The sequence below is a fragment of the Globicephala melas genome, chromosome 1 (genome assembly GCF_963455315.2).
Source record: "Globicephala melas chromosome 1, mGloMel1.2, whole genome shotgun sequence".
In the NCBI taxonomy this organism is placed as follows: Eukaryota; Metazoa; Chordata; class Mammalia; order Artiodactyla; family Delphinidae; genus Globicephala; species Globicephala melas.
In genome coordinates this window covers 106,071,059-106,098,048 of record NC_083314.1, presented here as the reverse complement: position 1 = coordinate 106,098,048, position 26,990 = coordinate 106,071,059, and the positions used below count along the sequence as shown (strand labels likewise).

Below are 26,990 nucleotides of genomic sequence, written 5' to 3'. Positions count from 1 at the left end.
CTCAGTTATTGAATGAATGTAGAATTGGGTGCTGTCTTTCTCTTTCTACTGCTACAGGACATCACTTGCTTAAATGTCTACTGTTGCCTCAAACCCAAACATGTGCAAAAGCAAGCACATCTTCCCTAAATTGCTCCCTTTCAATTTTGCTGTTTTTGATACTACCCTAATCCCTAGTCTCAGTTTCTGAGGCTACAAATCTTAGAATTGTATTTGACTGATCTGTTTCCTTGACCACCTAGGAGCCAAACTACCAGGTTCTTCCAACTCCTTCTGTGAAATAGTTCTTGGATTCATCTTTCTTTATTCCATTCCTAGGATTATCAATCATTATTTTTAACAACTATCACCATTTATTGAGCATTTACGTTCCTGGGCTTCTTTGTATACATTATGTCATTAGATCTTTAACGCCTCTGTGAAGCAGGTACTCTTACTCTTATTTTATAGATGAGAAAAATCAAGACACAGCTTACATACTTTGCCCAAGGTTACAGTTAATTAAGTGGCAGAGTGGGGATCAAACCCAGATGTGAAGCCAAAGCCTAGAGCTGGACTCTTTCAAGTTGTGTAGAACAAAAATAGGATTTTTAGAAGAGTATTATGAAGATATACAGGAAGTAAACAAGCACAGGAAACTGCATCATGGACGCGTACTGTCTTTTTCGAAAGCAGAATACACCCACACTCTAGCGATCTAGTTATTTTGGGGAGCTCTCTGACATCAGCATTTGAGGCCCTAAGGCTTCTCTCCTTGCTTCTGTTGCCCTTGTTACAACTGACTGACTTCTGTCCTCCCCCTCTACCTCTTGGCTTCTATTACTTCGTGACTTCTGCTGCCTCGTATGTTTGGCTATCTTACTTTTCTCTCACTATTGTGCAACACAAACGCTTTACTCCAATTAAGGCAACCTCCTCACTGTTTCCAGAACAATTTCTATCTCCACAAATTTACGTTGTTACTTTGAACACAAATATTTTGTTCTTTTCTACCTCAAAATATAGTCAAAAGCCTGTACTTCAAAGCTCCTTCATTACTTATTCTCAACAGTTCCAATGGATTTTTTGAGTGGTTACTATGCGTTAAGTCTTCTTGCTGACCCATGATGAACCAGCAACATGAGCAAGAAATAAACCTTTTGAGATTTGGGGGTTATTTGTTCTTGCAACATAATCTAGCCTATCCTGACTGATCTACTGACTTCAGGGAAGTAATTTAGCTTTACCAAGTTTCACTTTCCTTATATGTAAAAGAGATTAAAACAGTATCTATCAAATAAGGTCGCTCTGAGGATTAAATGAGGTAATACAGGTAAAAGTACGTGGGTAAAGTACAGGTAGAGGTACTTAGCACCGTGCTAAGCACAAAAGAAGTACACAAATGTTATTTAAAACTTTTGAATTATCACCAGCTAGCAATTGGTGTGTTAGTAACAACAAATGAGCATAATGGAGAGTCTTGTTTGCTTTTTCAAATGTTAACTTCAAATTACATATGGTATAATATTCTTGTCAGTAATTTTAGTTGAAAACCTAGGCATCTACAAACTAACATTTTAAGATAACTACTATAGAGTTAGCCTAACTCATCATAAGAAACAGCTTTTCTTCTTTTCATATCATGAATTTTTGGATACCATGAAAAAAATGTTTCATATATATGTATTCTCTCTAAAACCTTTAAAGCTTATTAAAGAGATGTTACCCTTGTTTTCAAAAGCCCAGTTATAATAGGGATATATTGTTCTATAAATAACTATTTAAATTTGGGATCCAGATGAGCATATTTCATGATATATTGAAACGGAGCAGGACCCTATGGTCTATGCCCCATGTCCTCAGCCTGCCTTTAGTCTGTGGAAAAACTTTAGCCAAATAATAACTTTAGACAGAGAAGTGAGAAAATGCAGAGACAAAGAAAAACAGTCAAAGGAGACCAAATAATAATAGTTTAGTCATTGAGCATAGTCAAGGGCCTTTAGTTCCTTCTCAAGGGCTATAGATAATATTCTGAGCCGTATCCTGTGAGCTGTCTTCTAGATACTGAAACCCACACCAGGTGGAAGAAGTTAACTACATGATGCCCAGACTGTAGCCATGACATACCCTGCCACAATTCCAAGAACTGGCCTCAAGGAAATGGGAACGAACCGACCATGGAACTGAAGATTCACTGTACCTAAAAAAACCAAGATGATGCTGGTCAGACCACCGCATGGCCAATTTCAAGATAACTGTCAGAGCTGACTGTACTGTTTCTGCATGTAGCCCTCTCCCTCAACCTATAAAAGCCCTTGCTCACTGGTTGTAGGAGCGGGGGGAATCGGTCTTTGGACAGGCGTCCGCCCTCCAACCTCCCCGCCCCCCCGTTTGCTGGCATCCAAAACAAAGCAAACTTTCCTGTCCACCAACCTTGCCCCTTTATTGGCTTTTGAGCGGCAAGCAGCCAGACAACACTTTCGGTTACAATATCACCCCACTATTTATATTTAATTAAATTTTCTCTCAGCCATGTTATGTATGGCTTATTATTAGTTGAAGACTGCCCAGACCTGGTAAAGATGACAATCATAAACACATCTGTATAATAATTCATAATGTTAAAAGTGCTTTTGCATAGTCTCACTTGACTTTGAATCTTCTGAGTTATATATTATTTCCATTCCTAGTTGAAGAAAAGGAGACTTGGACAGTGGCCTGTCTAAAGTAACGAAAAACTGGGACTGGAACCTAGGTTCCTTTACTACACATTTCTTGTTTATGCTACCACAGAACCCTGTAGTGATAAACCATTACTGGAATAACAACTTAACACATATGCTCTACTGATTTATGTATCGTAACTCTATAAGCTTATGTAGCATAAATGTCACATGAACAAGCATAACTATCACTATTACATTTTTTCAGGAACGATAATATCTGGGTCAGTGATAATAATGTGATAATTTGGGGGAAATTTATTGCTAGCTAGCTTTTTCAGTCTGACAAACTTGGTAAGGCTGAGATAAATTTAGACACTATAACTCTTTAAATTAACAGTAAACTGACTTACAAAAACACAATAGAGAGCCAACATCTGCGCCAACACATTCCTTCACATTCCTATTTTGAAGAAAAAAAATTTTTTTGAAGAAAATTTTTAAAAATATTGTTTTATCAAAGAAATTTTGTTTTGACTAAACTTAGGAACACTGAAAAACAAGTGTCTACACTTAAGAAATTAAAGAACCTGCAAGTGTACTGGAGAAAACGTTAAATGAAAAAAAAAAGTGTAAGTAAGGTCTCCTCAAGGTGCCACATCTAGGGTCTTACACCGAAATAAAAAACTTTAAAACATTTCAAACAAGCCAGCTGCTGCCAATGTATGGAGAACAAAGTATCCCATTAACTAAAGTGCCTAAACTGATTTAAATGGTATCTTGGTTACTTTTTAGAAATTGCAACACGCTGCTATTTATATAACAGCCTCTTCTTCAAAATGACAGTATGGCAAACTTAGTTTTTAAAAATAATGCAATTTTTGTTAGGAACTTGACACACGTTTGCTTCCCTGGAAAGAAGCAAAAATCAGAGTTAAGATACTTTAACACACTTTTTTTCCGCCTCATCAGAAGCCAACGTGCAATACAACATGAAAAATGTCTAAGCTGGAACCTTGTAATTTGGCTCATTGTACACTACGCCTTTCCACTACGTTGGATCTTATTTCTAGTTTCCAGCTTAGCTATTAGTAGTGGCTGGGAGGGCAAGTCACTTCTCTGAATGTTTCATTTCCCATAAAACCAGAAAATGGGTGGAGGACCATACAGAGCTTTGAGCCGAATAACGTCTATTAGATATCATCAAAAGCTTTTTCCTCCGGACGATGCAAACCCAGGCACACGGGGTTCTGCTTTGCCCGCATCCCACTCCCGAGCCTCGGCTTCGTTCCTCTTCCTTTCAACCTCAATTCGGGCTCCTGAAGGTTAGCAAAGAGTTCTTTTAACGAAATCCAGCGCTCCTTTGTCTCCAAACTTGGCTAGGAAAGGATTCCGAGGCCTCAGCTGGCTGAGAGAAGGTAGTGGCGGCGATCCACCCTCGCCGGGCCACCCACCCACCCCAACCCGAGTCTGGCGCCGAAACCCCGGCGCGTGCTTGGGGTTCCCCGGTACCGCGAGGCGCGCCCTCGCCCGGCCACTGTTCCTGGTAAAGGGCGGGATGCCAGGACGCGTGCGGGGACAGCGGCAGGCGGAAGCCGCTGGCGGAGAAAACGGGCGGTTCCCGCCAGCGCGGGTGGGGGAAGGGCCGCAGCCACACCCGGAAGTCGGTCTGGAAGGGAGGGGGGAACATGTGGGGGCGAGGCTTCCGGTAGCGCAAAGGGTATCGGGAGAGGCTTCCAGCAGACCTTCTCTGGCTTCTGGAGGGACGGACCACCGTTTCCGCGGCTTTGGCTTCTGCGATCTGCGTTCAGGCTAAACGGCCACAGCGGCGCCACTGCCGCTCCCCTTGTGCCTGGTTCTGACCGTATTTGTTCCCCGGAGGCCGCCCCGGTTACAGCACCGGCCGCGGCCGACATGTTGTGAGGCGGCGGCGCGGGTGTCTCAAGGATGGTTTGGTTGAGGCGGCAGCAGCGGCTGCTGGCGGCGGCGGCATTGGCAGCGGGGGCTCCGGCTCTGTAGAGCCCAGCCCGCTGGGTGTCCGTCCTGTACCGCGGCCAGACCAGTGCCCCTGGACCTTGCCTCTGCTCCGGCGCCGTTGGGGAACCGGTTAGGCGACAGCGCACGCCCCGCAGAGGAGACACGAAGGGGGTTCTCCAGTGCTCAGATTTCCGGACCACCTAGCCTTCCCCTCTCCGACCTGGGCAGTGCTGTCCCCAGAATCCTTAGCTCCCCCCCGCGAAATTTGCTCCCAGCCTCGCCCTGAATCTTTCACACACGTGGGTGTTCCACGCCCTCTCGAGCCAACCCCTCGCCCCTTAATTTTCTGCACCCTCTTCTCAGAGCGCCCCCCGGATTGCTCTCCGAGGGCAGCCTTTTGAAAAATCTTCGTGGAGCAGTGGACCAGAACTGGGGGAGTTTTCAAAGTCGGGCGCGAGAGATAGGAAGGTACGATGGCTTCCTCATCTGGAAACGATGATGATCTCACTATACCCAGAGCTGCTATCAATAAGATGATTAAAGAGACTCTCCCCAATGTCCGGGTGGCCAACGATGCCCGGGAGCTGGTGGTGAACTGCTGCACTGAATTCATTCACCTTATATCTTCTGAAGCCAATGAGATTTGCAATAAATCGGAAAAGAAGACCATCTCGCCAGAGCACGTCATACAAGGTAAGTGGTATGTGTGGGATTTTGTTTCAAAGAGGGGCCGGGGACAGTGCTAATCGCGTGACCCGTTCATGTCAAAGCCTTCAGTCCTGTCCCCTGGTTAGTACTAATAACTGAAAAAGCTGCGCGGGCATAGAAGCAGCCGGTGCCTTAAAATCCCTGTGTAATATTCTCGTGGTCCTTTTCAAACAGCGAATGCAGGTAAGGGTTTCAAACGATTAGGTCAGCTAACATCCCCCCAAATAAGGTAGTAGCAGCGATCTCAATTTACAGCCAGGTAAGCCCAAGCAACAAGAATTTTGCCTACCTGAAGTGGAAGCTAGACGTGACAACTGAGAAAGTGCCTGCCTAAAGTGGAACCTAGATCATGACAACTGAGAGAGGAACCCAGAAGTTCTGCCTTGGAGAATTAGAATTCAGACCAGAAGTTCAAGCATGAGTGGAAAGGGTACCCCTTCCCCACCCGACCTTTTCACCAGTGTAGAGGAAAAGATGAATTTTCAGAACACGAGTAAAAATATTCTTAACGTGCATGTTCAACGTTGTAAAGTTTATTAGTGTTGGATAGAGTGTATTTTCTGCTTTAAAAATGGTTTCATGGTCCTAACGTTAATCAACAAGTTGCCAAAGCACTCCAGTTCTATTCTGTAAGAAAAGGGGCAGTGTTCTTTAATTTTCCTTCCCCTCCTTCCTTACTTTCTTCCTTTTTTCTGTAGCTTGCTTTTTTCCATGGAGATAGATTTTTAAAGCTTGGGTTGAAAGATTGTGAGAGATGTTTTTCATGGAATATTTCCCCCTTGTTTCCTGCTGTCATCCCCATTTAGATGTAAACGCTTCAGCTTTTATTGAACAGCAGTTCTGAAAGTTTAACAGTTTCTTCTCTCATCTTGGAAAGGATTTAGTTCAGTTAATAGGGATTTGGGGGACCATATTCTGATGGTTTGTTTCAGGGATGGGGAGACATTTACTAGTCATAATGTTTTGGGAAGCACTTTCTGTGACTTGTACATGTACTCTTATGAAAAGGTTGCATTCTATTTGAGGTGATAACTTGCTTTTTATAATAACCCAATTAAAATTCTAACAATTTCTTGATTGCTTTTGAAGTCAGAAAAAAAATCATGATTAATTTAATTTTGGTAGGCAGGCGGTTGTCTACCATTTTATTTTTAAAATTTAACTTTTTAAAAGGTGACTTCCCTGTTATTCTGAAGTAGAGGACACATCTGCTCATATTCACCATATGCAGTATTTTATGGTCAATATTGACAAAAGGATTAAATGATTCATTTTTGATCCTTAATGATGTGTAGGAGATAGATTTAAAACATACTCTGCCATTTCCATTTCAGTACATAAGGAGAAAAAAAATCCCTAGGAAGAAGTATATTTGATTTTAAAGCTAGTGTTTTCTTCTACTTGTTTGGTGTACTCTGAAGTAAAATGAAAGCCAAGTTGTCTATGTTTCCTCTTGTGTTTTTATTTTTACATTGTATGTGCAGTTGTCACAAGCCTTTCACAAGATTATCCAACACAAATAGCTGTAATTACCTTTTACAACTCATAAAAGAGAAAAAGGATCTTTTATCAACATTGTCTTTCTAATGAAAATTGCAAAAGATTTCAAAAGGATCTGCCTAAACATTTGTTTACACCACAGAAGTGGGGATCATTCCAAAAATCTAAAAACACATTACAATCTGTCTTCTTGGGTAGAGTTTATTCTTTTCTAGGATATATTTAGATTTCTGATTGACATGATGGAAGAAAAGTGCAGCTGTAGTGAACAGTATGCTAAACAGCTCAACTTTGGAATATGCTAAATTCAGTTTAACATATGAGTCAAAAAGTTCCAGTGAAAGCATTTTCCCTGTGTACTGAGGATGATTTATTAATTAAAAAAAAAAAATCACGCATTAACCTGCTACAGCCTTATAAATTTACCTTTTTTTTTTTTAACATTGCCTTTGTTAAGTGGATAAGGACCTACATTTTAGCCCCAAATTCTCCCCAGTTAGGGGAATAGATTTTATACATTTATAATCTCATATTGATATCATATTGCTTAATCATTTAAAGAAACTTTTGTCTTGAGTGTTTAAAATTTTTTAAAAGAAATCCTTAAGGTGTGTATTTTTTTAGGTGGTTAAAGTGTGTGTTTATAGACTAACTCTAGAAAGTTGGGTATGACATTTTTTATGCTGTTCTGTCAATGTTGATTATTTAAGAATGTAAGATATAGCCAAGTGGAATAATGTACGTTTTAAAGTGGTTTGATTTTCACATGTTGAAGCTTGGATTTTTTTGGTAATAAGTTTAATGAACTAAACTTTGCTTCAGAACATTTCACATGCCACTTTGCTTTACCTTGTCAGGGCAAATTAAGCATTTGAGGCAGTTCTGTAAAATGCATGCAGAAGTTAAAATAATTTTATTGCCAGTAAATCTGAAATTATATAACCTAGTTAAAATTTTAAAAAATTATCTAACTATTTTGCTTATTTTTAGTTTAAGAACATGGACTTTGAAGATCACATACACACAACAGAGGGAGTTCTAAGCTTATAAGGTGTTCCTTTTATTTCGTTGCTGGGTTTCTGTGAACACATATCTTTAAATGAGTACTAACATGTTCTGTTGCATTATGGAAAGAATTGACATTGAGAGTTAGGAGCTGCAGGTTCTGTACCGGAAAGTCTGGCCTTAGGCAAATCTGTTAACTAAGGTTTCCCCATTTATGTATAAATAATACTTAATGGTTTCAGGTATAATTAGCAATTACTGAGAATCTGTCAGGATTGAGAAACTTACATGAAATATGCTACAATAAATAATAATTTAAAAACTTTATAGTGATACTGATTGAAATATAAAGCTGAAAGTCTGTTATGTTTAACCTTACATCATGATGCCATTTGTAAAGCCAAAGTGTAAATAAGAATATTTTAAGTGATATTATTTTATTTCTGCATTTTAAATCTCTTGCTACATTTTTTTTTCCTCATGTTTTTGAGAATAGTAACTGAAAGTAGTGAAAGTTTGAAAAAGTCTCCGAGGATTCACTTCTTCAGCAGTTGTGTTGCTCCAAGCTCTGTGTTGAAGGACTTTTTAAAAAAATTATAACCCCTCTCACACTGGTACTTTGGTAAAATACAAAAAAAATGGATCACTAGAAAAACAATGAAATTTTTTGATACTGCATTCAATAGAAATAAAATTACTTTGTCAAATTGCTATGAAGTTTCTTCTTTTTCCCCCCAGCTTTTTGAAATATAATTGACATGTAGCATTGTGTAAGTTTAAGGTTTACAATGTAATGATTTGATGTGTGTATATATTATGAAATAATTACCACAATAAAATTAGTTAACACAGCCATCACTTCACATAGTTACAGTTTTGCCGTGAAGGTTCTTAAAATGCTTACTTTGAATTTCCGTACTTAACTCATTGCAGACCATTACAGGCATTTCTGGCACAAGTCCATGGACCACACTTTGAGAATCTTGCTCTAAAGCCTAAACCACAGTCTGTTTTGGAAAGTGGATGTGGAGTAGTTTTGAAATCAGAGGATCTGAGTGATTGCAGAGAAGTTGTAATAATAAGAAGAATGATATTGTATTGCCTAAATAATCATCCATACTGAAATTTTTTTCTGAAGGGAAATGTAATTTACATTGCACAATTTATCACATAATCAGGTGCTTTTCAAGTTAGGATTTTACTGTTTTCTTTAAAACTGGTATGTATTTTGTTTTTGTTTTCCTTCTGCCACCCAGCAGTTACTTTTGAATACTACTGTGTACTTGGCACTGTACTAGATACTGCTAAGGATATAAAGATGAATGATATTTGATTCTTGCTCTGCCATCCATCTCTCATTGTTGTCCCAGATTCCCACGAGTGGTGATACCATAGAGGGCATGATTCTTAAGGGTCTTTGTCAGGCCAGTAAGCCAAGAAGTCACTTTGGCCTACATCCTCTTAATATATTTTAAGCTAACTACATCACCTCCATACCTCCATCACCTAACATACAAACAAAAGAAAATAGAGAAATTAGAGAATGCTATTTTTTATATTTTAGTTTTTTCAAATGAAAAGCATGCATTATGCATATGAAGTATAAAGTAATTCACACAAATTCATGTTATAACAAAACTTTTTTTTTTTTTTTTTTGCGGTACGCAAGCCTCTCACTGCTGTGGCCTCTCCCGTTGCGGAGCACAGGCTCCGGACGCGCAGGCTCAGCGGCCATAGCTCATGGGACCAGCCGCTCCGCGGCATGTGGGATCTTCCCGGACCAGGGCACGAACCTGCGTCCCCTGCATCAGCAGGCGGACTCTCAACCACTGCGCCACCAGGGAAGCCCTATAACAAAACTTTTGAGGAGTACATCATTTTTGGTAAAATATAAGATACGACTGTATTAAAATTGTTGGGTGGACATTTTTACCTTTTTTTTTTAAGTAGTTGTCTTAATATCTGTCTTTTGAATTGAAAAAAACATGCTAAATGTTTTTTTTTTTCCTTAATATGCCATGCACTTTTCTGGGTACAGTTTTAAGGTAGATGGCAGAGGGTAGCAGACAGACCTCTGAGAAACAAGTGATATGTGTTTTATCCACAAATTTTAAAATATATGTATTATTTTTTTTTTGACTTTTACTCTGAGATCCTTAGAGCGAGGGCCATCAATAGTCCATAAAATCCCTTTGTACAAATTAGAAAAAGGCACTCCTTCTGTGTATTAATTTTGTATCCTGCAACTCTACTGAATTCATTGATTTGCTCTAGTAGTTTTCTGGTGGCATCTTTAGGATTTTCTATGTATAGTATCATGGCATCTGCAAACAGTGACAGTTTTACTTCTTCTTTTCCAATTTGGATTCCTTTTATTTCCTTTTCTTCTCTGATTGCCATGGCTAGGACTTCCAAAACTATGTTGAATAATAGTGATGAGAGTGGACACCCTTGTCTTGTTCCTGATCTTACAGGAAATGCTTTCAGTTTTTCACCATTGAGAATGATGTTTGCTGTGGGTTTGTCATATATGGCCTTTAGAATGTTGAGGTAGGTTCCTTCTATGCCCACTTTCTGGAGAGTTTTTATCATAAATGGCTGTTGAGACACTCCTTCCTTAAAAACCTTTACTACCATCTGCCAGAAAAAGTGCTATAATAAGCATACAAATCTATGATGTTTACAGTATGAATGGCTCTCCTCAGATACGCTGCTGTTGTGCACTGAACCACCTGCACAACTGTTAACGGATGGCCCTGCTTAGGAGCCATTTTCCTTATCCTTCAAGATTTTCCTTTATGTAAAATAGGGATATTATTACTACATGATAACAGATGATGTAAAATATCCCCATTTAGAAAATGCTGTGTCCAGTTACTCATATCCGTTAGCCAAAATGTGTTTAAAATTAGGATTAAAGTCAATGCAGTTTTGAAATTAAATTTATGGCTGCTCCTGTTGAACCATTTTATTGAGAGTACAGTGTACTCAGCATTGAGAGTATAGCTCTTTCAATAATATTAAATATTAACCTTGGACTTACTTGCAGTTTTTTTTTTTTGAAAACAGTGTTTTCAACCTTAGATGTGTTTAAAAGTGAGTTTTTTGTTTCTGTTTTTTAATTTTTAACCCAAGCCCTCCATGGTTTAAGGTAGATTGAAGTTTTTAATGTCTAGTCTAGTGATTCATGACATTTTGAAGAGTTCTCTCAAGTGTATTGACTTAATTTAGTAAATTTAATATACTTGTTCAGCTTGAATTCAATGGTGTGATAATGCATAGCTATACATTTATTTAGGTCCTGTATACTTACTAGCATACTCTTAAGTGTAAGAGAAAAGATATAGATGAATAAAAAAAGTCCCGGCGCCTGCCAGCCTGTGACCTCGCGGCGCCGCCTCTGCAGGTCTGCTGCGATGCCTGTCGCGGTGGAGGACATCATGAGGCTCCTGTGCTCCGTTTCCGAGGAGAGGAAAATGCGGGCGGCCGTCAAGCACTCTGGGAGGGGCGGCCTGGTCACAGGGGCCGTGGCCTTCGTTGGTGGTTTGGTGGGCGGGCCACCAGGACTAGCCGTTGGGGGGGCCGTCGGGGGTTTGTTAGGCGCTTGGATGACAAGTGGACAGTTTAAGCCAGTTCCTCAGATCATAATGGAGCTGCCATCTCCTGAGCATCAGAAGCTCCTTAACGAAGCCACTGCCATCGTCAGGCGCCTGGAATGGACAGACGCCGTGCAGCTGACCATCCTGGTCATGGGCAGTGAGGCCCTGCAGCAGCAGCTGCTGGCGATGCTGGCCAACTACGTCACCAAGGAGCTCCAGGCGGAAGTGCAGTGCGACGGCTAGGCCTCTGCTCCGGGAAGCGGGGTCCATTTAGATGATTCCCGCCGACTCATGGAAGGTGACTGGGAAGCTGCAAGAAGCCCCACATCATCAGAATATTACCCTAAACTGTAGCGAAGTCTCTTGCTGGAGAGGCTGGGGCTGTGCTATATCATGTTCTGGAAATTATTTAAGATGCCGTGTTTTGTGGCCGTGTGCACCTGTGTGCCCTGACAACCCTTCAACTGGGAAGCTGGTGAACAGTAAAGCCGTGACTGCTGCCACGTAGCGGCAGTTTTCTGAATCTACTCTCGCTCACATAGGGGCTGGAAGAAGGTCTTCACGTTCAGCCTTCTCATCTCATCACGTGAAGATGATACCTGTCCAGGCAGCCGTTGCCTGACCAGCCCTCCCTTGGGACCTTGGGGCTGTCCCCTGCTGGAATCATGTTTACCTCTTGAACGCCCCTTCCCCACCCAGTGACTTCTGAGTGGCCTCAGGGAGGGGGCAGTTGGCCTGCTGAGTGAAGCCACAAACGTCAGTGGCACCCAGCCTCTCCCCCAGTAGCTGCCCGACTGGGCTCTCGCCCTCCCAGGGGCTTGCTTTCCCCATCTGAAAAGTCATAGTAGTTCTTGAGTGATGTTTTTTAAATTAAATATTTTCAGTAAAATTATTGCTCTTTCTGAAGTGGTAGAATTATAAACTAAGAAATGTGCCCACCCTAAATTTCACCCTAAATTTCCCCTAATTTCCCCTAAATGTTTTCTGAACAACAACAACAAAAAGATGAATAAAAGATGAATAATATGTCCAAGTTAAGGGACTCTTACATGTTAGACACTGTGTTGTTAAATGCCATAGGTTAATCACTTGTTGATTTCCACAATCCTTAAAGTATTAAAAATATAATAGTGAATACTTAATTTTGCTCCTTCTGTGGGCCAGCCTGTGTTCTTAGCTCTTTGTTTATATTCATTTATTCTTCACAGCAACCTGATCTGATGAGATGTAGGTACTGTTATTCTTGTTTTAGAGGAACAGAGGTGAAGGAACTTACCCTGACTCACACAGCTAATATGAGGCAGAGCTGGGAGTCAGTCCCTGTGGGGCTGCAAGCTTAACCACTATAGTGCTTCTGGCTGTAGGAAGATATTGTGAAATAGATGCTGTTTTCATTTTACAGATGGGAAATTGAAGCTTAGAGATATTAAGTAACATATCCAAGGTTATACAAATACAGTGACAACCAAGTTCCAAATTCTAAGTCTATCTTATTTCAAAAGGGGGAGATTACTTCTGTCTAGGAGGATCAGGCAAGCTTAATTTGAAGATATAGTTTGATCCAGGCCTTGAATGAATTACTGTCAGCACGAATGTGGGAAACTGGTGCCTGTTGGGAAACATTGAGCGGTCAGGTTTAACAAAGTATGCAGGGATTTAATGGCAGAAATAAAGCTGGGAAGGTAAGTGGGGCTAGATCTTGGAGAACCTTGTTGTAGGGCTAAGGAAATAAGACTTTTCTTTTTTTAATTTATTTATTAAAATTTTTGCCTGCATATGGTATTTGTTTTTCTCTTTTTGGCTGCGTTTGGTCTTCGTTGCTGTGCTCGGGCTTTCTTTTAGTTGCAGCGAGTGGGGGCTACTCTTCGTTGCAGTGCATGGGCTTCTCATTGCGGTGGCTTCTCTTGTTACGGAGCACGGGCTCTAGGCATGCAGGCTCAGTAGTTGTGGCGTGCAGGCTCAGTAGTTGTGGTACACGGGCTTCGTTGCTCCGCGGCATGTGGGATCTTCCCGGACCAGGGCTCGAACCCATGTCTCCTGCATTGGCAGGTGGATTCTTAACCACTGCGCCACCAGGGAAGCCCAAAACTTTTCTTTAGAATAAGAAAATAAGACTTTTCTTTAGAATGTGGTGGGACACCTTAAATCATTTACTGATTTCTTTTGGTACTGTCTCCAGCCAGTATTATTGAAAATGCACTACTATGCTTGTGCCTTTAAAAAAGAGAAAAGAGGGACTTCCCTGGTGGCACAGTGGTTAAGAATCCGCCTGCCAGTGCAGGGGACACAGGTTCGAGCCCTGGTCCTGAAAAATCCCACATGCTGCGGAGCAACTAAGCCCGTGTACCACAGTTACTGAGCCTGCGCTCTAGAGCCCGTGAGCCACAACTACTGAAGCCTGCGCGCCCAGAGCCTGTGCTCTGCAACAAGAGCAGCCACCACAATGAGAAGCCCGCACACCGCAATGAAGAGTAGCCCCTGCTTGGGGCTTCCCTGGTGGCGCAGTGGTTAAGAATCCGTCTGCCAATGCAGGGGACACGGGTTCGAGCCCTCATCTAGGAAGGTCCCACGTGCCGTGGAGCAACTAAGCCCGTGCGCCACAACTACTGAGCCTGAGTGCCACAACTACTGAAGCTTGCGTGCCTAGAGCCTGTGCTCTGCAACAAGAGAAGCCACCCAATGAGAAGCCCGTGCACCGCAACGAAGAGTAACTCCCGCTCGCCGCAACTAGAGAAAAGCCCACGCGCAGCAACAGAGACCCCACGCAGCCAAAAAAAAAAGAGTAGCCCCTGCTCGCCGTAACTAGAGAAAGCCTGCATGCAGCAACGAAGACCCAATGCAGCCAAAAATAAATAAATTTATTTAAAAAAAAGAGAGAGAAAAGATAAAACTTTGGCTTCTAGCATTGACACTTAATAATGTCTGTCAATTCAAGTAAAAAATTCAGGCTGCCTAATTTTCACTTAATTTCCTACTGTACTCCAAACTCCTTGAGGCCAGGGATTAGGTGGTGGTTAATTTGGTAAACAGAACTCAGAATAAGAATAATGTCTTATTGAAATTTGGGGGGAACAAGGGGAGGGTCTGTAAGTTAATTAAAATTCAAGTAATAGCAGTCTGCTTTTTGGCATCACATTATTTCTAAAGACGGTTTATGAAAACAGCTTAATATATGAAATAATTAAAGTTGTAAGTCATTCAAAATGCCTTAAAAAACACAGCTTATATGGGAATGTAGATTTTAAAGGTATATTTGGTATTCTCCTTGAAGAGCAAATTCCTAAAGTTGGAACTTAGGGCATCTTTACTGAGGGAGTCTGGCTCATCATAGTTGTTGAAAGACTGTAAGAACTGATGAACTAACTTAAGTTCATTTACTGTGTTTTTCACCACCTATATTTCATCAGTGGCTCAGAAAGCAAAATATGATTTTGGGGCCTTAACATTTAGAAAACTATATAATCTTAAATACAGTGAGCCAAAAGGAAATTTTATGCTTTGTCTTTCTGGATTACAGAAGGCCTTTTTTTCTTACAAATTTTTCTTCTAAATGTGAAAAAATAAAGGGAGATAATTTTTTGTTAATGTTTCTTCCATCCTTATAGTCTTCCTTTATCCCAGTTTTTCTTCCATGTCACTTTAAATATTTTTATAGTGTTTCCTGTTAAGTTTTATTTTCAAGGGAAACTTTGGTTGAATATAAATGCTGAATTTCATAAGCTCTTTCCACCAGTATTTCTTAAACTTAGCAGTTTGAGTGTCTTTGCTAAAAATACTAGTTTCCTGTTGGTATATTAGACAAAAGAACTTATCTATTCTTTCATCTTATCCTGCTGAAAGTTAGAGCATGTGTTACCAGCCTACTTTTTCTAAGCCAAATGGTACAAAATATGTTTTATTAACAAATATATTCCAAATATTTGCTCTTTTTGTATTCTTTGAGAAAGTGATGACTTAATGGTTGATTTACTATGAGTGGTATAGGAAAAATGTTTTCTTACTAAAACCACATGTTCTTACATTGGACTTTTTTTTTTCCTCCAGGAAATGCTTTGGTTTTTAAAAAATTAGAAAGAAAAGGAAAAGTGAAGGCCAGTGCCTTGAAATGTTCCTTAAGTTTTAACTAATTTGCCATCTAATATTAAGAAAGTTTGATAAAATATTTTGTCTTAGCCATACCGATGATTGTTGTGCAGCTATAAAATAGGTAAAATTATTAGAAAGCAACAACCTTCCCCTCCAACACCCAGCCCAAAACCCTCACCAAACTTAATGTTCCATAGGTGAGAGAAAAAGTTGTGTTTTTACCACTTTTTCATGTTTTCATATTTTCATTTCCCCAGCACTAGAAAGTTTAGGCTTTGGCTCTTATATCAGTGAAGTAAAAGAAGTCTTACAAGAATGCAAGACAGTAGCATTAAAAAGAAGAAAGGCCAGTTCTCGTTTGGAAAACCTTGGTATTCCTGAAGAAGAGTTATTGAGACAGCAACAGGAATTATTTGCAAAAGTAAGTAACACATTTTAAATTATTTTCATCTGAATCTGACCCTGTTTACTAACCAAAATCATACTGGTTTCTAAAATCATTTCCTTAGTCAACATACGTACCCCCAAAATTTTCTTTCTGTGGCTGATTGTTTGATCATAGAGCCTGATGTTAGGTCTGGCTAGTTTTTTACTTTATATAAAAGCAAATATTTGCAGCAGCCTGTTTTCTGAGAACAACTCCAAATAACTACTGAGATTTTATTTTGATGTTTTTTCAGGCGGAATGGCCATTTAAAAGCATGAAAAGTATACCTAAACATTCTTAAGATTTAAAATGATAGACTGGTGAGAAAATATTGTATCAAATTTTTAGACGAATGGCATATAAGAAAAATCTGATTAACATCTACTTTGTAGTTAAATTAGGTCTTTAATACACCTTTAAAACATTCTAATCTTAAAAACTTTGAAGGGCCAGTGGAGCAGAGAAAGGGAGAAAACTTTTCTGCTTTCTTGCTTGTCACAGTTCTAATGTCCAGTCTGTGAAGGATTAGCAACAAGTACTAATATCCCTTTAGTTTTTAAGAAAGGAGGGGGGCTTCCCTACTGGCGCAGTGGTTGAGAGTCCGCCTGCTGATGCAGGGGACACGGGTTCGTGCCCTGGTCCGGGAAGATCCCACATGCCGTGGAGCGGCTGGTCCCGTGAGCCATGGCCGCTGAGCCTGCGCGTCTGGAGCCTGTGCTCCGCAACGGGAGAGGCCACAACAGTGAGACGCCCACGTACCGCAAAAAAAAAAAAAAAAAAAAAAGAAAGAAAGGAGGGGACCACAGGGAGCTGGGACTGAATGGAATTTGTGGCTAGCCTCTTAGAATTTCACCAATGTTATCTCTGTACCATCTTCTGGGCCTGCCTTGGCCCATCCTTAGAATCCTGGGTACCTTCTTCATTCCCTTCCAGGTCCCCTTGGTGGCAAAATAGAAGCAAGCTCTGTAACACATTTCGGAGCTATCCTCTGTGGAAGATCATATTTTCCAAAGATGACTGCTATAGTATATCTCACCCCTCGTGTTCTCCCCATGGTTCACTGTTCCTTGGTGTTATAGTAGAGGCAACAAAGGCTGGCAGCATTTATTACCTAATAAAAATACCTAGGGATGAAGATAAGGGGATGCAGAAGCCCACACAGCACAGCTTTCACATGGAGTGAATAGACACTACAACCAGTATGCACACATACCCCATGCTGATGGCAAAGACCAACACAAAAAAGCTTTCCATCAGTCCTTTCCACTCAGGCATGGGATGCAACACCTAGAATACCTACAAGTATGCAAGGCAAGAACAAGAGGAAGAAATTGAGAGAGAAAAATTGGCGTTTCCTTCTTCTCTACCAGGTTCCTTGAAGCTGGGGAGAAGACAGTTACAGAGTACAGTGATTCTTGAATGTGACTGAATATTTACTCCACATAAGGCTGAGAGCTTAATAACCTGATTATTAAGAATGCAAATCACTGTTCAAGGCAAAACTTATCAGCTGGGGCTGAGGTACCTTAACGGTATTTTTACTTTCTCTTCTCTGTACCTCCTCCCCACCTACCCTGCAAAGGCAGGGGCAAGCAATTATGAACTTGAAAATTTATGATAACAGCTTAAAAAATAATCCATTCCATTTTTGGGTACTACTAAAATGCTCAGATTGCTCAAGCAAACTGTCTATATGTAAATACTTTTTTGAAATAAAGCATTTGACTGACTTTCCAGTGGGAAGATCTTGAAAGTTAGACCTAAATTGTTGGGCCAGAGGTTGTTCTATGGCAAACAGGATGTAAAATATGGAGTGTTTCAGTTCCATAGAGATACTTATTTCATCATGGGAATAGAGCTGTATGGTCATTTATAAATGTCTGTCCCTACCATTAGTCTGTAAGCTCCCTGAGGGCAGGACCCATTATTAGTTGTATCTCTAGCACCCACCTAACATGGTAACTAGCACAGGGGGAGTATTCAGTAACTATTTTTTGAATGGATGACTGAGTTGGGTTGGTAAGTCAAGGAAGCACAGAACTCTAGGGATGGAAGAGACTTTTGAAAATCATTTACTTCAACCTTGATGTTCCAAATTACAATTCTGAGGTTCAAGGAGGTTAAAGAACCTATTCACCATTATTAAAAAAAAAAGAGGGGAGAAGGTGATATTGTTTTTTCCCTACAAAGTTCTGGCTTCTCATTTGAAATTGAAAGACAGGTTTGGTTTGAATAGAATAAGAATTGCTACCAGTTACTGTAATTACCATTAGAACTGGGAAATACCATTTTAGGTCATCTCTTCCAGATGAGTACCATAACTGATCTCTTTGCAGTCATAACAACCAGTTTGGTTTATATTTAAAAGCATTTGAATTTTAAGTGTTATCAAGGACTAGACAGCAGATACCATTTAAACTAATAAGGAAGATAAAAGCTTACCAACATTTGAGTTCTAAACATGTGTTAATCATGTTGCCAAGTAATTTACCAGTATTATTTCATTTAATCCTCACAACAACCTATGAAATAGGTGCTAAAGTGGAAAAGCCTTTGAGGCAGGCATGAGCACATGCAAACAGTGTTATAATCCTTATGAATATGAGGTACCAAATGAGGAATGATAATTTTTTTTAAAAGCTAATGGCAGACTTCCCTGGTTGTTCAGTAGTTAAGAATCTGCCTGCCAAAGCAGGGAACATGGGTTCGAGCCCTGGTCCAGGAGGATCCCACATGCTGCGGAGCAACTAAGCCCGTGCACCACAACTACTGAGCCTGCGTTCTAGAAGTCTGCGAGCCACAACTACTGAGCCCATGTGCCACAGCTACTGAAGCCCGTGCGCATAGAGACTGTGCCCTGCAACAAGAGAAGCCACCGCAGTGAGAAGCCCACGCCCTGCAATGAAGAGTAGCCCCCACTCTCTGCAACTAGAGAAAGCCCGCGCGCAGCTAGACTAGAGGAAGCCCGCTTACAGCAACGAAGACCCAACACAGCCATAAATAAATAAATTTATTTATTTAAAAAAAAAAAGAGGCATGAAATAGCAAGATGTCTTTAAAAAAAAAAGCTAATGACTATTATTTATTGAGTCTCTACTATTGCAGATCACCTACAGGGTGCCAAAGGAAATATTTGATAAAAGGAAAATGGTGCTCTGCTAAATACGTTATATACTTTGCAGAGTTCTTAATGAGCATTAATACAAATTTTACTATACCCATTTATGCCTTAAGAAACAGACTCAGAGATAGAGAAGCTTGCATGAGATCAGATCATTTGTTCTACAGACATTTATTAAAGTCTTCACTATTTACCAGATATAGTGCTAGGTGCTAGGCTTCTAACAGTATAAAAAAGAGACATGGTTCCTATCATTATGAAGCTTAGTACTGGGAAGGATTGACTTAAACAAGTGAAAGGTAAGTACCTTTTGACTCCAAAACCTGTGCTCTTTCTACTATACTGTGCTAATGCTCTAGCCACCATTTTGTTTGCTTAAATTTATTTTGGAACTTTTAAGTGAAATGAACATGCTTTATCGTTTCTAGGGCAAAAAGATGAATGAAAAATAACTGACTGACTGCCATATCTGTCTTCAGCTCTCTACCCTTGTCATCTATTTTGTTTTGTTTTTTTCCCCTTATCTCCCTTCTTTCTTGCCCTGACCTATGGGTGAAAATACCCTAGTATTTCTTTGCTATTGTGAGAAAAATCAGAAGAGAAGTAAAATTATAGCAGCCGCTTAGTACTTTTTTTCCTAGAGCATAAAGTACTTTAGTCTTAAATATAAAAGGAACTGATAAATTATTATAACATCTTTTACATAACTTTCATTTCACTTAATCATTTAGACTTTATTTTATATGCCAAAACAATAGCAGCCTCATTTGAAGCTATCTTTCACTGTTAGCAGCAAATATTTGTTTGTTTGTTTGTTTGTGGTTTTTTTGCGGTATGTGGGCCTCTCACTGTTGTGGCCTCTCCCATCGCGGAGCACAGGCTCCGAACGCGCAGGCTCAGAGGCCATGGCTCATGTGGGATCTTCCCGGACTGGGGCACGAACCCGTGTCCCCTGCATCGGCAGGCGGACTCTCAACTACTGTGCCACCAGGGAAGCCCTAGCAGCAACTATTTGAAAAGGAGGTAATCTAATATGTTGAGATTAAAGTTAGCTGTAAATTATAAATGAGTTATTTTAGTGTGTGGAAGTGGGAAACTTAAAACACAATGAAAATCTCCAGAAGAAGTGAATTAGGAAGTATATGCCTACTTACTTCTCTTTCACTCTTCCATTTTAGAAGGAAAATACTTGGGATGGATTGGGTGAGAAGCAAAAGGGAAAAAAAGAAAGCAGAATAAATACACTGAAATTTTTAATTTGTGGAAATGAATACAAATAATATTTACCAATCAACATTGATTTTAAAGACACTGGAATGCTTTTATGTTCAGAGAGAAAAGTATGGGTGCTGATATGGGGTGATGATACCTAAAAGTCAGTTAAATTTTTAGTGTAACCAGTACATGTCTTTGTAGATCATTGAGCAAACTACAAGATAAAGCAACTTTGCAATAAGACCTGTGTAGAGACTTGAAATTATTTGAATTATCTTTTATGTGCCACAAAATTGTATCTATTTATAGTTGATTAGGCCACAAAGTAGGTATTATTAAGTTGATTAAATCAATATATTTGGTTTGCCCTACCATTTTCAAGTATTTTCTGTGAAGCGTTCTCAGTCTATTTTGAACTCTGGGTATTCCTGCCATAAAAGTAAACATGCCTGTGTTTTATGGAAATATTTTCTATATTTCTTTATAAAAATAGGTAGAAGTAGTTACTAGAATACCTGGTCTTTAATTTCCTAAAAAAACACAAATAACGTTTTTGTCTTGTAGGGAAGGTATAATATAGGTATATTAACAGCTGTATTATGATGTTGACTAGTCTCATGAGGAAGATGTAAAGAGATCCCCAAGTACAGAGATATCACATTAGATTTTAATGATATAGGAGTGTGCCAGTTACTAAGCAATTATCTCAGCATGAAACCATCCTTTCTATGTTCTGCTTTGAGACTGGGCACAGTACTCTGCAAACCACGTTTCTGTTTTCTAGCTGACTTCCTTTAGACTGTGCTGCCAGTAGGGGCTCTAGAGGGAGATTACAGGGCTGGATGAAAGAAGGCACATGTTCCTTTCTTTTACTTTCAGTTGGCTTCAGGTTCCTTTGAGCAACCCAGCAATGCATCACCCTGGCTGCATCATTTTTTTCCTGTAGTGGGAACTGAATCTGGTTTGCAGTTTCTCTAATACAGAAGCAGCCTGAACATGCATCCCCTTCCTCAAGGATTTGGGTCTCAAACCTTGAGGCCATCCTCTGAGCTCAGAGATGGTAGTAGTACCAGCCAATTTATGCCCTTTCTTCAGAAGTCTGAGTTTCATTTCCATGGGTTGCTCCTCTAAGCTTCCAAGTTTTAAAAATCCCAGCCTCTTCCCTTGTTTCCCCCAGTTTTAGGGTTGGTGGCTGCTTTCTGTAGTTGCCACCCACATATCTTAGTGTTCATTTCTTGCCTTTTCAGTTACCTAGTTACCACCTTTATACTTGGTTAATAATCTTTTATATGACATTCTTTCTGTTTCCCTGACTAGTGTAACTTCTATCTCCTGATTAGACCCTGAATGATACTGGAAGGAATCAGGAACAAACTTAATGGAGAAACTAGTATTTCAGTTTGACTTGAAGGAAGAGTGGAATTTCAGTAGGTGAAAATCAGATTTCAAATAGAATGACTATCAGCATGAGTAAAGGTAGCAAAAGTGGGAGGGTATGATGTGTATTTAGGAAACACTTTATGTTTATCTAGGGGTTTTTTTGGTTTGTTTTTTTTTGGAGCACAAGACAAATGTTTTGAAAGAATATTAGAGAAATACATTGGGGCAGACAGTAATTTGGAGGATCTTGAACTCTAGGCTGAGAAATTTGGACTTAATTGGTAACAATTAAATGATTTTTTTTAAATTACAGATTAAACAAATTTATTTTATTTATTTATTTTTATTTATTTATTTTTGGCTGCATTGGGTCTTCATTGCTGAGCGCAGCTTTCTCTAGTTGCGGCGAGCAGGGGTTCCTCTTCACTGCAGTACATAGGCTTCTTATTGTGGTGGCTTCTCTTGTTGCAGAGCATGGGCTCTAGGCGCCCGGGCTTCAGTAGTCGTGGCACGCAGGCTCAGTAGTTGTGGCTCGCAGGCTCTAGAGCGCAGGCTCAGTAGTTGTGGCACACAGGCTTAGTTGCTTCGAGGCATGTGGGATCTTCCAGGACCAGGGCTCGAACCCATGTCCCCTGCATTGGCAGGTGGATTCTTAACCACTGCACCACCAGGGAAGTCCCTAAATGATTTTTTTTAAGTGTAGTAATTTTCCCCTAGGAATGTTTGGATAATACATTTATGACAGATTATTAAGAAAAGTTAGGGATTTACATAGTAAAATCTTAAGGTTGTGCTGAGCCTCATTGTTTTCCCACAAAACATTCATCCAGTCAGAAACTACTGGGGGCCTGTATGTTGGGAATGCAACAATGAATATGGAAACATTTTCTATTCTCCACTCTAGTGGAGAAAAAAGACGTATACTTACATAATTAGAGAACAAAATGGATAGGTATGGAAATGCATAGAGAATTACAGAATATGAAATAGAGCAGAAAATGTGACCTAGAAGGACCAAGAAAAACTGAAAACTGATGTGTGTTTTAAATGATGACTAGCAATTGGCCATTCATAAAGGAGGGTATGAGCCAGGCTTAAAGAATACTTCTGAGAAAAGACAGAAATGGAGAAACAACATTGTTTTGGTAAACTCTAATGGGAAATTATATGATCTTTTCAAAAACAGATTCATTTTTCCCTTCTTGGTGTGGTTTTTCTGCTAATGGATGAAATTAAATTGGGAAGGAGCCTTAGCTCGTGCAATAGGGCATGTAATGCATATGTATGCATCTTGGTTTCTCAAATCCTGTGGTGGTTTATATAGAGGATATTTCAAATGAATGGATTTTAATTATCCCACTTAAATTCAGTACTGGATAAATAATTTTCACTAGTGTGTATGTGGGAAGAGTATGTTCTTTGTGTGTACATACGTGTGTATTTACAGAGAGAGGGGAGAGGGACAGAGGAAGAAAGAGATGTATCTATAGAGTAGGGAACTGTGATAGAAACTTAAAAGAAATTCAGTGTAGCTGGTGCATTCACGTACAGTACTTTTCCCTAACAGAGGTATTGTACTAGTGAACTTTTAAGCCACAGAAATAATTTTTAGATTGCAAATGTTTACGTCAAAATTATGAGTTGAGAGGACAGAAGAATCAAGTGAAACAGAAGAGAGAGAAACACAGGGAAAAGGAACCAAAGAGTGAATGTTGTGATTTTTCTTTAAATTTTTTTAGGTTCTTCAGTTGAACCATTATGTAGCATAAAAGGAAACTTTTATCGAAAATTTTTATGGAAACTCTCCTTAAGAAAATTGAGAAGAAGCAATCTCTAATTATATTTTCTTATAGAGTTCATGTTGTCCTCATGTACAACAACTATATCATGGTTGGAAAATATCCAAATTTGATAATGACTGAGTTTATGAAAGTGTGCATGTTGTAGGTTTTTTTAAAAATTACTATTTTTTTTTTATGTTTTTTGTGTTTAGGCTAGACAGCAACAAGCAGAATTAGCCCAACAGGAATGGCTTCAAATGCAGCAAGCTGCCCAGCAAGCACAGCTTGCAGCTGCTTCAGCAAGTGCGTCCAACCAGGCAGGATCTTCTCAGGATGAAGAAGATGATGATGATATCTGAAATTCACCAGCTGAGTTTCTATTTCCTCTATAAATGTTTTTCCCTGCACAAGAAAACAGTGAAAGAAATGCTTATCTGTAATTTTGTATGCATCTTGGTGGACTTGCCATTGGTATTCTAGGGATGTCTGCCGTTAAGTTTCATCTATTGTGTGCTATTCATGTAAAAACTGTCTCTTCTAACTATTGAAAATTTAAGGCTCAGTATAATATCAATTTTGAATTTTTAATGGTGTTTATGAAATTTTAGATAGCAGTGAGTCCTTTATTTGATCAATAAACAGTGTTACAGAAAACTTCAAGTTTATAAAAATACAGTGAAATTTATACAGAAGCTCTAAATCTTCATTTGCATTTCCTCTGCCCTTTTAACTAAACTAAAAATTGGGAATTTTAAATTATTGGGGGGGAGGTGCTATGTGATGCAGTAGATATTAGATCAGGCTGCTGAAAAAACAAAGAGTTCAGTTCTGTAGTATTTGGATTTTTTGTCTTTTAAAATGAGTATATATACAGGCACTAAATATATATGCTCAGATGAATATACTTGTTTTAAAAAAATCTCAAACAAGACATTCAAAAACTAGGGTGAGTATGTTCAGTAGTAGTTGTAAAATTTGGTAGGTTATGTTTTGATTTTGTTTTTGTTTTATGTGGAGGTAAAAACTAAAGTTTTATTATAGCATAATTCATCTTGAGCTACACTATTACATTTCAAAGACTGCCCCGTTTTGAGGACTGTCATGATTCTTAGTATTTCACTCCAGTGATTGTTAATAGTATTACTTGCTTAGTCCATCCATGTTTATTGGAACTTGTGAAACAATTGCTTAGGTTCCGTTGGTTTAACTAAGGTTCATGAATATTCAAACCTTTGCTGGGGGAAAGAAATGAAAGTTAATGAGCATGCTTGCTATAAGACGGATTTTTTTGTAATTTAACTTGTAGTCATAGTTTACTTATTGTTTGTTTTTAGCATTACTTTTACAATTTCTCGACTAGATGGCCTAGAGTGTCCAATGCTTCCTTTTGAAATGGCATCATTGTCTCCATCATAATTGAGCTTTAAAAAAATGATTGTTTTATTTTGTTTAAGAAAGTGTATCATAATTGATCAGCCCTATATGAAACATAGTTTCAACCTGCTCATTACAAGGGAAGAGCTTTAATTTGGTTCCAGTAAATAAACTATGGTAGTGATTTTTATAGGAATCCAGTGTGTTGAAGAACTGGCCTATTGTTTGTATTTTGAAAACAGAATGGAAAGCCACTTAAGATAGTATGAAGTAATCTAAATTCCTATGTCAGTTGCCAAATCATTTAAATTTGTATATTCACCAGGTCTAAAGACAGATGGCAGATGCCAGGATTCCAATTTTAATTGAAGAGCTAAATAAGTGAAGTTTACAAGTATTAGATTTCTTAATGATCATATTTTGCAGTTTTAGAAAAAGTGAAATATTGTCATACATTTATTAAATACACTTCTTCCATGCCACAACTAAGTGAATCTTGCTTAATGTTTTGAGTTGAAGTTGGTATTGAATCCATGAAGTGCATTTGGACAAAATAGAAGGGATTGTTTTTTTAAAAGTTTAAGTACCAAAGGTAGTCTAGTCTAAGAAATAATAAGTTAATAAGTGTTGGCTTTTCTAACTTGTACTGTAACATCCTTATACTTTCTATTTTAAGTATATCTGTTTCTTATGTAAACAACTTAGATATTTTTCCATACTTTTTTTTTTTGATGCAGAGTTCAGGTTAATTAATATTTTACTGCATCTGATAATGTATTATATGTTTGAATCCTAGTGACTTTTCATTTTGACATTCTTGTGATTTTCATATGCTATATTCTTCAAGCAATAAAATCTGATGTGTTTTATAAATTGTTTTTATATTTAATAATCTATATAGATTAATGGCATGAGATTTCTATTATTACCATTTTTACTAGTTTCAAGAATCCTAGGCCCAAAAGACATTTTGATCATTTGGTATATAGTACTTGACTTTCTCCTCTGTTTGCTGTTATTTCAGAAAATGTGGTTTTACTTGTATTTTTGTAATTTACAGTCCTAGGGTGCAGGCATAACAGAGCTAATTAAGCAGTATTTTACTCTTAGCTTATTTTTTAGCAGTTAACTATTACATTCTGTCTGTTGAGATTTTTAAAATCCTTTGGAGAGAGAAACAAAATCTTTACGGTTGTTGAGAAATAAAGTTATTGTTTAGTAAGTATTTTCCCCACCTCCTTGAATATATGTCTTTTTCAGCAGATTATCAGGTAAGTGTTGAAAAGGCATCAATTTTTAAACTTACATATACCATACATATAAGTACATAAATAAGGGTTTTCACAAATTAAACATACTCATTTTGCCAGCCCTCAGATCAAGAAACAGAGTGTTAAGAACATCCCAGAATCCCTCCTTTTGCCCCTGTCTCAGCACTATCTTCTTCTTCCTCCCCAGAAGTAACTACTATTCTGACTTCTAAAATCAGTTCTGCCTGTCTTTTATTTTATGTAAATGCATACATAATACACTCTTTTTTTGCTCATCATTATATTTGTGAGTGATTGGTTTCCTGATGCCACTGTAATAAAGTATCACAAACTTAGTGATTTAAAACAACACAAACGTATTCTCTTGCAGTCCTGAAGATCAGAAGTCCAAAATCAGTTTCATTAGGCCAAAGCTGAGGTTGGTTCCTGAATCTGGAAATTAATTGTGAGTGGAAAATCTGTTTCCTTGTCTTTTTTTTAGTTTCCAGTGTCTGCCTATAATCCTTGGCTTGTGGGCTCTTCCTCCATGTTCAAAGCTTCTGCTTTTATCATCACATCAAATGTTCCTCTACATCTACATTTAGGGCCCACCTGGATAATCCAGGATAATCCCCCATCTCAGGATCCTTAATTTAATCATATCCACAAGGTCTCTTTTGTCATATACGGTAACATTTACATGTTCCAGGGCTTCAATCCTGGATATCGTAGGAGGCTGTTACTCAACCTACTAGAGTGAGATTCATTCATATTGTTGCATGTATTTGTAGTTCATTCATTCTCATTGCTGAACAGTATTTCATTATCTAGTTTTATTATATACAAAATTTATCCATTCTACCATTGATGGGCATTTGAGTGGTTTCTGATTCTGGGCTATTATGAATAATGCTGTGGAGAACAT

General features: G+C 38.9%; 1 protein-coding gene and 1 pseudogene across 1 annotated transcript; both read left to right on the top strand.

Moving 5' to 3' along the window:
• The first annotated feature begins 4,348 nt into the window (after positions 1–4,348).
• On the top strand, positions 4,349–25,545 carry DR1 (down-regulator of transcription 1). Its single transcript, XM_030868693.2, has 3 exons — positions 4,349–5,312; positions 15,775–15,938; positions 23,654–25,545. The coding sequence occupies exons 1-3, from the start codon at positions 5,093–5,095 to the stop codon at positions 23,798–23,800; spliced, it is 531 nt and encodes a 176-aa protein (XP_030724553.1). The 5' UTR covers positions 4,349–5,092; the 3' UTR covers positions 23,801–25,545.
• On the top strand, positions 11,180–11,674 carry LOC132593777 (protein C19orf12 homolog pseudogene; annotated as a pseudogene).
• Positions 25,546–26,990: the final 1,445 nt, after the last annotated feature.

Excerpts from the sequence above, each read along its gene's own strand:
- DR1 (XM_030868693.2), top strand. The coding sequence starts at position 5,093 with ATGGCTTCCTCATCTGGAAACGATGATGATCTCACTATACCCAGAGCT. Across the intron at positions 5,313-15,774 it reads GCCAGAGCACGTCATACAAG|CACTAGAAAGTTTAGGCTTT; the intron begins GTAAGTGGTATG and ends TCATTTCCCCAG. Across the intron at positions 15,939-23,653 it reads AACAGGAATTATTTGCAAAA|GCTAGACAGCAACAAGCAGA; the intron begins GTAAGTAACACA and ends TTTTGTGTTTAG.